The 14,727-nt window shown below is 35.7% G+C and overlaps 1 protein-coding gene across 1 annotated transcript; it reads left to right on the top strand.

Annotated features, from left to right (window-relative positions):
* Window positions 1-332: 332 nt before the first annotated feature.
* Smp_083780 (putative ku P80 DNA helicase) lies at window positions 333-14,363 on the top strand (the record flags this gene model as incomplete). Its single annotated transcript, XM_018794299.1, has 13 exons — window positions 333-649; window positions 681-773; window positions 817-1,000; window positions 1,036-1,084; window positions 1,119-1,412; window positions 3,003-3,250; window positions 4,039-4,148; window positions 6,784-6,992; window positions 7,395-7,712; window positions 9,102-9,577; window positions 11,256-11,591; window positions 12,248-12,408; window positions 14,346-14,363. The coding sequence occupies exons 1-13, from the start codon at window positions 644-646 to the stop codon at window positions 14,361-14,363; spliced, it is 2,502 nt and encodes an 833-aa protein (XP_018648725.1). The 5' UTR covers window positions 333-643.
* Window positions 14,364-14,727: the final 364 nt, after the last annotated feature.

Raw genomic sequence — 14,727 nt, 5'->3', positions numbered from 1 at the left:
TTTAAGGATAACTTCTAGATCAACCAATCAAAATTAGTAAGTCAGAATTCAGCTTTTGTGAAAAAGCTCTAAACTATAGAAAGATGATAAAACTGCAAATGATCTAGAGTTTTAGCACGAATAACAAAAGTATTAGGGTTGACCACCAGTAATTTAGGCTGTAAACTAGTTACACAACTCAACCAGACCCTAATTCTCAGCCTTAAATTTCCCAAAACCGAACTCCAAACCCTTACTCCTTATTCTGATACTGCTAAACACTTTCCTCCAACCATAGTGCTCGTCACACTAACATACTAACATTGACTGTTCATTTCACATGAAAGTCACCATCTGTTCATTTCAAAGTACAAAATATGGTGAAAATCATGGGTCCCAGCCACCAATTGTCCACAACAGGAATTTTAAATTCGCTTTAGTATCTAACATGAGTTAGGTTGGTTTTGACTGGCCTCTCAGGGCAATCGGCATAGTATGGTTTTATCCACTTATTAGAATTAATTCCGTTTATTGTGGGTACTGATTCGATGACTTGCGTTTTCTCTTATTCTATTACCTTCCAACTTTCCTCGTCTATGGTGCTTTGCACACACCTTTAGCAACCAAAGTACCTCCGAGCTAAAAGTAAGCCGTTACAGATACGATGGCGGTAAGCTGGTTTTGTTTGTCACAGTGTTTAGACTGCTCTTGGAGTTGTACTTGATGTAGGAATTCATATGAATCCTAATTTCAGAGAAGCTGTCGAGTGCGTAAGGCTGTTATTGGAAAAGAAAGTAAGTCCAAAAGACTGCTGTCAGCCTGTCATATTTTATCTAGTTTTTCGCCGAATCAAAAGATGAAGTTGCACTTATTCTTTGCGGCTCTGATGCTACTGACAATGCTTTAGCTGATGAAGAAGGCAGTTTTCAAAATATATGTTTGGCTTTCGAACTCGCTCCTATAAGTTGGAAGGTTTTGGAATTCCTTGACCCAGAATTATTATCACTCTCGACGGGAGATGGTAGACTGTTTAATGAATTTAATATTTATATATAGTTGTTGATGCACTAATGGTAGGAGCCGACCACTTGTTTAATCGTTGCAAGTAATTATATTTCATTTGTATTGCCAACTTTCAGGAATAAAAAAAACATAAAAGAAAAGCACTTGCTGCTTGTCAGCAATTTGTATGGTTCGGTTGACGATTCTGATGTCTCCAGGGTGTCTGAAAGCCTCCAATCTTCAGGTATCAAATTCAGCTTGATTGGCTGTGACTTGAAGAAGAGTATTAATGTAACACCTGAAAATCGAGATGAACCTGGACCATCTCATGCCGTTTCTCATCACCTCCATCATTCACCAAAAACTAGACCTTCCATTTCTTTTTTAGCTGAACTCTGGGATCAACTAAATGGAGAATCATATGACTTTAGGTAGGTTAGTAGCGCCATTTATCTGATTTAAAGCTAATAATTGTTTAGGCCTAGATATTTACATACTACCCTTTGTGTTCAGCCGAGCCATTCAGTCGTAAGCAATGAGGTTAGGTACATAATTTTAGAGGGGTTTAATTAAACAATCAGATTATGAACTTGTAGCTGCTCTGATGGTTTGGTCATGAAAAATGTGTAGAAAGTCACCGTCTATTTCGACATAGGATGTAGGTCGAAGCAAGATTATGTTGGACAGTAGCATAAAAAGCAGATCTAGACACCATACCAGTCTATAAGTCTGTTGGTTGTTCTTTCGAGTCACCCATTTTGTAGATCTTTTAGATAGCGCCTTCGGAGTAGCAAAAACCGATGGGCGGGGATCCGGCTCAGTGGCGCGTCTCAAAACGAATCACAGTGGTACAAACTTTCGTCTTTTAAATTTTGAAAACTACTGAATATCCCAGTACTTCTTAGATCCTTCACACAAGTTGCGTCTACCATTCGAATTAATGTGAAACGACAAAATCGTCGAGGCTCATGAGTATTTAACTGAGATATGAAAATATAACAGTTGAAGGGTATTAATGAAGTGTTGCATGATCTATTTCTTAAAACTAAGTAGAGTGGTAGTTTCATGAATCTTAAACCGATCAGTGTAACCCTCCAACTATCACGAGAAACAGAAGTAACTAGCCGTGTGAAGCACCACTTCAAGTGGTCTTCATCTACTTAGGATCATGTTGAGTAGTTGGATTATAAAGAAGCTCGTAATACAAAATTCTACTGCAACGATAAGACTAAGAAATATAAATTAAGTGGTCGATACCCAAGTACTTTACTCTCGATTGTTAATTCAGTTGACATGGACTAGTCGTTAAGTAACATTTATCTTGATGAAGAAGAAAGCATCCCGAACGTGCTTGCATCGTTTTCAAAGGCGGTTATAAGACAATGCTTTGTCAGCGTTTTCACCAAACAACTGTATCATGTTCATATCTTAAGTAAACAATTGGCGAATAGCGAGTATTTGGTCTACACTTAAGTCTGAAGTCAGCGTAGTTTTTCAGAGTTTGCTCTTCGCGAGCCCTACTTAAGGTCTACATGATTATGGAGAGTAGTATTTTAGGCACTATATCAGTCTAACTGGTCCCTCTGTGGTTGTCACCAGGATTTTTGTATCTTCCTACAAACTAGAATGGTCAGTGATCATGACCTGTCAGGTGAGATTACGTCATGTTCCCAGACTATAGCTAATTTCTCATCCCATCTAGTATCTGAAATTGGACCACCATGCTTAAGCCATTTGGTCGGAGATGATTGGTTCATCTACGACTTGTCGGACAATTCCCCAACTCCACAGAAAAAATTCAGTCGTTGACTCTGTTGTGAAGTAGCTTGGGTCATTAGTTACTCTACCTTCTAATATGTAAGACCCTGCTGTCTTTTTGCCTTAAGAATACCTTTACTTCAACAGTTTTAGTTTGAGCTCATATATTGGCTAGAATTTTTTATAGTCCCTTCAGTATTAGGTGTGGTATGTATGTATTGAGACACACTTTTACTAAATGATGTTATTTCTGTTTTCTTAAGTGATGCAGTCACTGCATTGAGTATATTCGAAACCCGTAGCGTTTTGCAACGTGGTTGGAATGTAAGTTTGCAAATTGGCGATTCTATCACTATCCCAGTTGTCGGCTATACATATATAAAAGAGGCTCATCCACCAACCATGAGGATAATGTACGCTCCAGATCCCACTCTTCCACTGCGCGCTGTTACAAAATATCGTACACAGGATCCAGATCCTTGCGATTTAAACTCTTCTGAAGTTACTCGAGGTAAGAATTCTACAAAACGACTTTATGGTAAACGTTATGAATTTAAAATACTAGTTATTTCTGTAAGATGTTCACATTGTTTAATGTTGAATAATACTTAACTTAAAACGTTCCCGAAAACTTAAGCTTGGTTAAAACTCTTTAACTATACTTCAATCTGAATAAACTATTTAACACGTACTAGAAGTTCTGTATTAAGTTTAACTTTACTGTCCTGGTATATTATCAGCTTAATATGAACAGAATCTTTGGGTACAAGGGGCTATTGGAACATCCAAAGTTTCATATTTGCAAAAGTGTAAAAGTTATCCTATTCTTTCAGGTATTTAAAAATAAGATATTCAAACTTTAATGTTGTGATTGAGACAGCGCATCTGAACAACTAATTCAGTCACTCTGTATGTGTGATGTGTAATCCTTCCTATTGATTAAGCAAGAATTCCTAGTAGAGATGAAACATCCTTGTTAATATACAGAACAATTTTAAGATTAACGGTATTTCTATATGTAGTCGATCTATATTGGTATCGTGTCTAAAAATCCGACACCTTTTCAAGTCGATATATATCCAGCTTCAATTCTCGCCTAATTAATGAGTATCATTTTTAAGAGAACGAAAGCTAGAGATCCAACTTGCCAATTAACTTTCGAACTTAGCTACTGATTGATTCGTCAGACTATTAAATTTCAGGATACTGATTCGTTTTCTAGTTTCCAAATAATTACGTCCTAAATATATTTGCCCCACAATTGTGTGTTCGTCAATTATCTTACTGTTTATAACAAAGGTTATCGGTATGGTGGGACTGTAGTCCCCTTTGGTGAAGAAGATATGGCCTCCATAAAACCCCCTTCAGAAAAGTGTTTCAGCGTTATTGGATTTACGAGTGCTGACAATGTGAGTCTTCCATGCCAACTCCCTTCTGCGTCCACTTTCTAGGTTTTTTTTGTTTAATGACGTGAGTTACATCCATTTTATGTAGACTTTTTAAAATGAATATTGGCTGCTTCTTTCCATTAAAAGATTAAATATATGGTAATGGCGCTATTAAAATATCTATATGATGAAGTCTCACGAAGTATATTGTTAAATTGCATAGACAATGAGTTGGTTCTTCCTGACATTCAGTAAACCATTTTAAGGACATCGTGAAGCTCTTACCAAACGTTAGGTAAGGTTATTCCGGAAATTCTATTCATTATGCCTCATAATTTACTGCAAATGGAGATAAAGCAATCCTTAATTTACCAGTGGCTCACACATAATTAATAACCTAAGCATTATCATCTACGGTTAGTACGAACCAGAAACTCTTGCAGTACTTACGTAAAGTTAAGTCAATGGGTGAGTTCCTAAGCAGATCAGTCTAAGAAAAGTTTGATGAAGAAAGTGTCCTGGCAAACGCTACTTGAGTCCAACGATTTCGTTAACAGTTCGCCATAAGCTCTAACTTCATTTTCAGTATTTGTGTAAAGAGCCTCGAAAAGGTTTATACTTTTCTGGCACACTTCACTGACAACCATAGCTACAAAAACTCCACTGACGATGTCATGTGCCATATTCAGATTAAAGAAAATTATTAGCCAGGCGTCGATATGTGTGCTTATGCATTTAAGCCTCTCAAAGAGTAAATATTTGTTCAGTATACGAACAGACAGGTTTAAAACCGGGATAATTTACCCGAGTCTCTAATATTTTAGATACTGTTGGGGTCAAATCGATTCCTTTGTGGTTATCATAAAAGGATTCTTATCCTTTTTTACCCACTGGAACGGTCAGCTTTCGAGATTGATTAGATGGAATTACTTCCAACTCTCAAACCCTAGTTAATACTTTAGTCAACTTTACTAGAGCTGGACCACCATTCATAAATACCTCTGGAGTAAACCTATCAGTTTCTGCAACTATCCCTCACTTTTAGTTAAATATGACCTTTTCTACGTGGCTACAAGTTGGTGTACTTGTGTCGATCTTCCATTAGGGTATATTCATCCCTCAAATCCTCACCTACTAACTGTCAGATTAAGTGTAGTGAACTATTATTCAATGCACGTGATATTGCCACTGTAGAGATGACGCTTACGTGGAGGCTGGGATGTGCACAAGTTGACTAAATACTGTGTGACATTGATTTTTATGTTCTCCTAAACACCTACGTAGTTGTGAAACATATGTAACTCATTACAATGCGTTTATTTCCCTCTACTTGATCTTCATTAACCTTAAATATCAATCTGGAGAATTGTAAATTCCACCTTCCGACTGTCACCATTATTGTTCCTTAAAAAGTGAGCAAAACTTTCAAATACCGTTATAGCAAAAATTATACATCTAACCAACTTTCGGCTCTACAGTCACTATCTTTTTCCCTTCGAAGCACTTAAAAGATAGTGATTTCCATCCTGCAAATATAACCGAAGTACAACTCTGCAAATGTAGTAACACAAAAATCCACTCTACGAAGCAGTAACCTTTTTGATCTCTGTTCTTTCCTTGGCCCTCCTTATCTTTTTTTACCAACATCATCACTCTCACAATCTATATAACCCCTTACTCTGCAACATTTACTTATAATCTGACCCTATGGAATACTATTTACTGTCCACTGAGATTTTGTTACGAACTGATTTCAACGCTCGGACGTTTCATCAGTCTAAATAATAAATTTATTGAAACCCGTTGTCACAAGTCGGTTACATTGATAATCTTCTATAACTATGTTCCAGAAACCACTTGTTTCTCACTAAACTTACGTTCAAACGTGAAGAGACATATTCCCTGACTTGATGGCTTGTGGCATCGAGACAAAAATTGAGTAAAAGTAGGTTTTAGAGTCATAAAAGAGGTTCGCTGTAAAGTACATTATACGTAGTCTACTATATGCTATTCTATGATTGTGATTCACGACCTCTTTGGACGGATGTATGTATTGATTAAAGCGATTTTATCATTGATATCTTCCCACTATTCCACACATTCGGTAGGGTAAGGTATGTAATTATAAACAAATAGGCTGTCAGTCGATGAAACTGTAAATATGTTCCGGTTAGACCGAACTCGTCATTTCCTTATGCATGCGAAATTATCAAAAATACTTTTACCTACGATTTTGTGTGAAATATAATAAGATTGTCGAAAGATATGGGCGGGAATCATAGGATAAAACTAACCTATGGAGTTGTCGCTTGTCGATCTTAGTCATTTTGTTGGTTAGGCTTCTTAGGTGGAGCCTCCGAGGTTATAGAGACCGTTGCTTGAAGACTCTCACAAAAAGCATGTCTCAAGATCACCCACAATGGCGTAGATTCAGTTGTCTTGTATCTCCTGAGTTTCGGACATTTCACTACGGTTCATTTGGTTTCCTTTCTGAATTTCTACTCACTTTTCAATATTTTCTAGTTTCCTTATTTATACTTCTATAAAACGTCCTAACTATTCCCAGTTCATTTTTTTAGTTATGTACCTGCTTGCTTATATTTATCCACGTAACTTCAGTATCCGTTTATCTTCATTCTCATTCGTCCTTGACAAGATCCCTCATAACTTTTACACCGGTGAAAGCGTGTTGGTTTTTGTTGCTCAATCAGTCAAACAATCTGAAGACGATGTAACCAATCGTCCATCCTGTCCAACAGCTCTGGCAGCGTTGGCTCAAGCACTTTATGAGGTTAGCGGTGTTGCTCTTGTCCGGAGAGTGTACAATCAACCAAGTGCTGCTAGACTAGGAGTTTTAACTCCAGAGTAAGCAATAACTGATTTTTCATCTGTTTGTTTGTTTATAAATTTCTGTTTACTTTCACGATAAGATGTTAAACAAGTGGTTTTGTTCTAGCGAACAATTTCAAAAACATGTCTCTGTAGCTTGTGCTAATAAGCATACTAACTACAGTGTTATTAGTTATTCAGTGCTGAGCTATGCTTCCTTCAGTTGTGATAGTGTTAATGTAGATGCATGCATCCGGTCATTTATTACAGAAGCGATTATTTGTTGTTATTCCAAGTTAGTTTGTGCTTATTTCATTATGAATAGTTGTTATACGAAAATAAAAATGCATCGTGATTTCTCGTTATCATGAACTTGCAAAGTCAAAAATTCAATAGAATACTATTACCATTTAAAATTTTGTTCAATTGACCTTTTAGAATTCATGGTGATCAGATATCGCTCATGTATACTGATATAGCGTTTAGTGAAGATATTCGCGATCTGAAACTCCCAAGTTTACCAGTTTCCTGTGAGCCCTCGACTTCTACTACGGAATGTTTTGTTAAGTCTTCAAACACTATGAAATTGAGTAAAAATTGTCCATCTCAGGAACAGTTGTCAGCTATGGATTCTTTTATTAATTCCATGATGTTAAATTATTCAGATGGAAGCGATGATGATGATGATAATGATAGCGGTGGTGTACTCAACAAGAGAGACGAAAACGACGTGGAAAATCCTTCATCAAGCAGGATGTGAGTCGTGATTTCATTGACTTTCAGATTAACTACATATTATACGATTTTTCTAGTTTTCTTGTATACTTTAATTCCCACATAATTGTTCAAGATTAATCAAATAAATAATAGTGCGTAAAGAAGTTTAAACAGGTGTGATTTAATTGAGTTGGTTGCATCTTAATATACCGTAATTTCATAACACATTTCAGCATGCGTTGTGTTTAGTGTAATTTATAGTGGTTAAAACTATATACATTATCGATTATAATCTTAGCACTAAGAAGTACTCGTAACTTTTTTTTATCTTATAGTTGGTCCTTCCGTTTTGTACAGTTCATTTTGACGCTTAGTAACCTTTTTAGTTCTTCGTAGTTTTGCATTTTGCAAATGTAGTGAGGTTCAGAAAGGTTATTACTTAACATAACCTGTACAACAAATATGCATTATTCAGTAACAAAAACAGTGAATAAGATTTATCTTTCGGTTGGCAGTCATCTAATTGTTTTTAACACTTGTCATCAGATATTTCTTAAAATACCTTCAGTCTTTTTGGCAGTAAGTAGTTTTTTCGTACTTTCATCGCCTTACTATCCATATACTCAGTACATTTAATGGATGCAATGAACCATTCTAGTCAATGACAATCTAAATCGATTTTCCCTTGAATTCACATATTAAGCACTATATTTAGGGAAATTCGGTCTGACAGTTTCATTGGAAAGTCAGCAACGTATAAAACGGTCTGTGATTAGTTTACTGCAGCGGATTTATTGGTAGATGTTTATTAATTCTAAATCGTTTCATCTAAACTTATGCACATGAACTTTCGTCTGCCATTTGTATACTTTATGATCTACAGTATCCTAAGCACCTTGTAACAGTTGACTATTCATTCATTTGTTTCAAGTTTGATCGGCCAATAATTATTCAATAATCAGATTTGTGTGCGGTGTAGTTGGTTTTTACAAATATTCGAAACAGATGTGAAATTACTTGGATACTTACTAAGCTATATTGGCGCTAAGTTTTCTGTTTAATATAAAGATAATTTCCCGCTTTTGTAATTTCTAAATTAAATTTTAAATAATCCGGTTTCTGTTATCACCAGTTATGCACATTTATTCTCTGTATCTTCAATCCTATGTATTATGAGTTGCTGTGTTATTCAAGTGTAGTAGAAATATCGAGATCACACGTCTTTTAAGTGTGTTCTGTTTCTTTAGCTCAAAATTAATAGTTTTTCACATCAAAATACAAGCTATCAACCATGTTTTGTGATACGTAGCTGTAAAGCGTCAATGCTTTTCATATAGTCTAAAAATAAATATTTGCCCGTAGACAGTAAAGCGAAAGATACCTTTTTTTCTATTAACTTACCGCTTTATTATTTTTGTCTAAATTTAGCTTAAAAGTTCAACGGATATCAAACCCTTGGATTCAACGTTTCTTTGCCTGTCTTAGAAAACGGGGTCTTGATCCATCAGTACCACTTCCGATTTCAAAGCAATCAGATTCTTCTGATGTTTGGCTGTCACCTGAAATGTTTCCTGGTTTGGAGGAAATCATCACACAAATCAATACAGATTCCGAAACTGCATCTCTAATTGAATCCCGTAATATTCTTCTTAATTCATTTCCACCTCTTCGTCCTGCTAGTGATCCAGTAGATTTGACAGAAGAATTTTTGGCGAAAAGACGGCGTTTAACGGATGAAGAATCTTACACTACTTCTTCGTTCACGAAAGAAGTAGACAGTGGATATCCAACCGAACAACTGACCCCAATTTCGGAATTAACTAGCACACCGGCGTCAAATTCCATTCAAATAAACTCAGTTCAGGATTTTGAAGACCTAATCTGCCAACAACAAACTGAAGTTGGTATGTTTGACGTGATGAAATTTTTCATGTAGCGTTACAGTGATCAATATTGACATCATTTAGAGATTTCTTTAAACCACACTGTTTCGCATAGAAATTTCCACTTTTCGTTTTTCATCATTTCTTATGTCTTTTTGTTGTTGTATCATGTATGAAATAGATACAATAAACTTTCATTTCTACTCACATCCTAACTATTGACCAATTTTCCTTCTTTTTGTATGTTGTTTAAAGGGAAATTCCTTGGATTATCTTCACTTTTTAGATTAGAAGAAAAACTATTGATGTACCACATAATTTTTACTGTAAATTAGGTTGGCAAGTTAGCAAAGATTTAACCAATGAAAAAACAAAATATAGGAACTTTTTATTCCGGACTGAAGCTGTCTCCCATTATGCGCAAACTACAAGTTCTAGTCGACTAGCCATGATCTTAAACTTACTACTACCAATCGACCCTATGACATTTTACTGTAGTATATACTAGGCTGTTTGATAATGATGATGGTAATGGTAAGAATTATTTCTCAACGTTATTCACAGCGTGATGTTATGTTACTCTACTCTTTCTGTTCAGTGCGATCTTTCCTACATACTTTCCGTAATAAATTACATGCTCACTACATGTGATGGTTTTTAGAATAGATTCTAGTACAAAAGGCAAATAAGTCGTCGAGATTCTTCTGGGAGCCGTGTTACTGCTACATGCGTCTGGTTGCACCATACATAAATAACTAACCTGATGTTATCAGTCATGCTGTATCCTGTCACTATGTTTCCTCCTCTGTATTCAAGTCTAAGCGATTACATCTATGTGATGTTATCTGAGCGAAAAATGACAGTAGACCGTGTAAAAGAAAAGTTATAAATATGGCGAGCCTTCCTGCGTTGTAAGCATTACAGCCTCGAGACGAACTTATGTAACTTCGTGATTACTCATCGTCAAATGTAGGGGACGAAGAAAAACAGTATAAACGAAGCTCCCTACTCTGGGGAAAGCGTTGGTAGTTTATCAATCGACAGAACTTGGATTGATCACAGCAGCAGTCAAATCAATACTTCAGGTTTCTGTTATGCAATTGTCAGTGAATTCTAGTGGGGACGCAAAAGCGTGCAAAAATGAACCCGTCACTCATGCCATTGACTTCATGGTGCCTACTGTGATCCTGAAATGTTGGCAGCAGTTTGAGATAGTCCACGGTGTATTGTTCCTCAATATCCTCTTTTGTAACAGAAATAACTTGGATTTTATAAGTAATCATCGCTTCGCATAGTTTTTACCGAATGCAGTCTTAGTATAACATTAATAAATAGAGTCTTGATTTATTAAATGTAGAATAAATTTCCAATCTACAAAAGTTGTTAGCTTCATCATAATTTTTATCTTCCGATCCACCTCTTTTTCAGTTTAAAAACGTCCGGCTAAAAAGAATAATAGTTGACCGTATTTTTAATACTTAGGTAAAAAGCTAATTTGAGACATCTACTTCATGAACATAAGAAAAAAATTTAACATAAGTTTGGCATAATACCTCAAGAGACCAAATGTCACATCACCGATGTTTGTTTGGTATTTTCTATGAAAGTCTATTGTGCGTTTCTATTACCAGTTGTGTTTTGGAATTAATGTTTATTCTAGTACTTGAATTTATTAAACTAATCACTTTGCACGCTTTAGCTTGTAGACTTTTGGAGAAAGAAATAATTCGACTGGTGACCGATCCTTTCACTGCAACTTTATTGCGTCCAAAAGCTATCGCTTACCTGTTCGCTTATCGTAGGCGTGCTCAGCCAAGTAGAGAAATCGTCAATAATAGTAATAAAAACAATCATATTAATGATACTACATGCAACAGCAGCACATGTCATCTTGAAATTGCTCGAGCATATAACTCATTTATTCGTAGTTGGCGCCAGGATCTTATAGATCGTAATCTCCTCGGAAGTAGTGTCTTATCTCAACGTGCTTCTAATGATAGCAAGTTGTCGTTTTGGCTGGAAACAATTACACAAGGTATTTGGATGTATATTGTCTATATCAGTTTATTTTTTTTCGTATTTGAGGTGGAAAATGTATATATACAGGATAAAAAACCGGTATCCACCTGTACACATGTGACCACAAAAAAACAACTTGTTATAAAATGGTAGGGAAGATTTGTATTGCATTTCCTGAGAGCAACCGTCGACCATCTTCTTCAGTGTGTTACTGTCTAACAACGGACGATTGCTCAGGTAAAAGTCAGCTGATTTTTTTATTACGACCATAGATTTATCTTCAAGGGCCTCATTCCTACATTTGAAGAACATATAGAACTCAAAACAACTGTCAGCCAATATCAAAGTCAGAATCTTCAATACGAACGTCAATACAGTTCTACTGTATGGAGCTGAAACGTGGAGAACTACTACAACCATCATCAAAAAAGTACAAGTATCTGTAAACAATTGTCTATGTAAGATACACAATGTCCGTTTGCCGGATACCATAAACAGCAGCAGCCTACTACGGGAGAGAACAAACCAGCTTCCAGGTGAAGAGAAAATTAGGAAGAGACGATAGTAGTGGATAAGACATACACTGCGGAATACTTAAAAATATTATATCGATTAACTTTTAATGTATCAGATTCTATCTTTCATTGTAATATATTCTCTTCACATGCATAGGTTTCGGTCTTTTGTGCAATGAAGATATCCCAGAAATCGGAGTTAGTCAGTCAGAAAATCGTGAGTTTTTGAACTTGGAGGATATTGCAATGTCTCATTTTGCTGAAACAAAAAGTGATCAGCCTGTATCTCCCGACCGTGTTCTCAAAGTTGAGCATTTGGTAAGTGTTATTCATTTTCATCTTTACAAAAACTATTAGTTATAGGCTACCGTTAGTGTAAAAATGCTATTCGTACTTTCAAAATATTTTGTTTATATCCTGAACTATCTTTTATTGTAAGAAATCAGCAAAAAGCTATGTAAATAGGTTTCATACTGCTTGTCATTTGAAGTTTTCGGACATTGACAGAATTTTTTTTAAATCTTGAAAAAATGAACTTTCTGACATTGTTGCTTTGCCCATGGATTTTAACCAACAAACAACTTGGGTAAATGACTTTCTGGTGATTAAATTCAACCACGTAACATCAAAACCAAGTTCTATCAAATGTTAATCTATTTTCCGTAATGTCCATATCACAACTTAATCTTTAGTATTCTTTCATCACTATGGACATTGGTTATTACATAGTGAGTAAGTATTGTAAATGCGCACAACATTGAGTAACGTATTATCCAGAATTATTAGAGTTAACAAACAGTGAAGTTTTGAACATTCTATACTTGACTTCTGTCCAAGTATTTTTTCTTAGCAAGAAGTCTTCTAGTGTGTTATTTATTCCATATAACGTGTAAATTGATAATATCGTATAGCCAAACAGATTAGAATGAATATACGGGCATCATCTTTGTACAACAACTGTATAGTTGGTTCCTCGATATTTTTAACTTACAAGCACATAGTTATTTGTTATCATCCACTATAACGATTTACTTATATACTTAGTTTTCCAAATTAATAGCACTATCCGAGCAAAGTGTCGCAAAATTCATTTCAATAAATCAACTATTCAGTCAGTCAGTCACAACGTAGAACATCGTACGTACGTACATCATTTCGAGTTGCCATACCACATTAGCTCAGAGATGCAGTTGTCGGTTCAAATCCCATAGTGGTAGAAGTAGTAAGAGTATAAGCAGTAATGTGAAAGATTAGGGCTTGGAGATGTTATTGAAGGAGTATAATCCAGTGAAATAAATTTGGAAAGAGAAAAAAGATAGAGATATGAAAAATTTAGAAGATTAGAATTCGGTAGAACACAAAGAGTGGATGCACCTGAGCCATTGCAAACGATTTTGAGCCATGTCATTCAAGGCCTTTAACCATCGATTGCTATCATATCGCGAATCCCGACCAGGTAGTCTACACCTACCAACATGGCTCAGTCCAATTGTCACTGACTCCATGGATTTGTGCCAGGTTTTGGTCTGACCGCCCCTAGCTTTCTTCCAACCTACTCCTACACCATAAAGCATTGCACATCGGGACAGTCGGTGGTTGGGCATACGTAACACGTGTCCCAGCCATCTCAACTGATGAAGTTTCACTACTTCATCTACCGATTTGCCATCCTTACCTAGTACCCGTTTCCTAACGACTGCATTACTTACTCGGTGGTCTCAGGATATACGAGCAATGCTTCGAAGACACCTATGATCGAATACTAGTAGCCTACGAATATCCTCTACTCTTATCGGCCATGTTTCACTGCCATAAAGTAGGACGGAACGAACTGATGTACAGTAAACCCGTCCTTTAGTTGCTAGACGGACATCTCGCCTACGCCATAAATGACGCAAGTTGGTGAAAGCTAGACGAGCCTTCTGTATCCGTGCTGAGATTTCTTCACACACCAGACCACAAGGGCTGATGAGACTCCCAAGATAAGTGAAGCTGTCAACACGTTCAACTACTTCACTCCCTATCATTAGTTCAGGTGCTTGTTATGTTACAACCAATTGATGAATTTTAATAGCAACTACCATCTAAACATTAATTGACAAAATGCATATATCGTACCACCATAATACTAATGTTCTTTTCATTTCGACTGAAAAATATTCAAAATTTAATGAAGTGTACATTAGCATGTTTTAACTTGTTAATAAACTATTCAATTGAGCATACATTATACTACGTTTTTTTTCTTTCTTTAGATGGATGACACAGATTGAAATTTTCCGTTGTTGTTGTTGTTGTTGTTTTAATCGCTTACAATCACACATATTATGGGTGACCTATTTTCTTGATCATATCAGTCATATTTTGTAATCTATTTTCTTTCCTTCATAAAAGTTTTACGTTATTGATTGTATGTATATAGAGTAATTACACAATTAAATACATATTTCTCAAAAATAAAATAATTTTTTGTTTTATTTGGATAGAAATTCATATCTAACTATCCGGTCATTGTTAAGAAAGAAAGAAAAAAAAAGATTTTTCAGTTTATCATGCGATGTGTACAAAATATTCAAAAGTTGATGTGATAAAGAGAAATAAACATTTCTCACATTTTCGTGTCGTCTAGATATATAG

The sequence above is a fragment of the Schistosoma mansoni genome, chromosome 1 (genome assembly GCF_000237925.1).
Source record: "Schistosoma mansoni strain Puerto Rico chromosome 1, complete genome".
Lineage (NCBI taxonomy): Eukaryota > Metazoa > Platyhelminthes > Trematoda > Strigeidida > Schistosomatidae > Schistosoma > Schistosoma mansoni.
The sequence above is the reverse complement of the archived record's forward strand: the minus strand, read 5'-3'. Positions and strand labels throughout refer to the sequence as shown.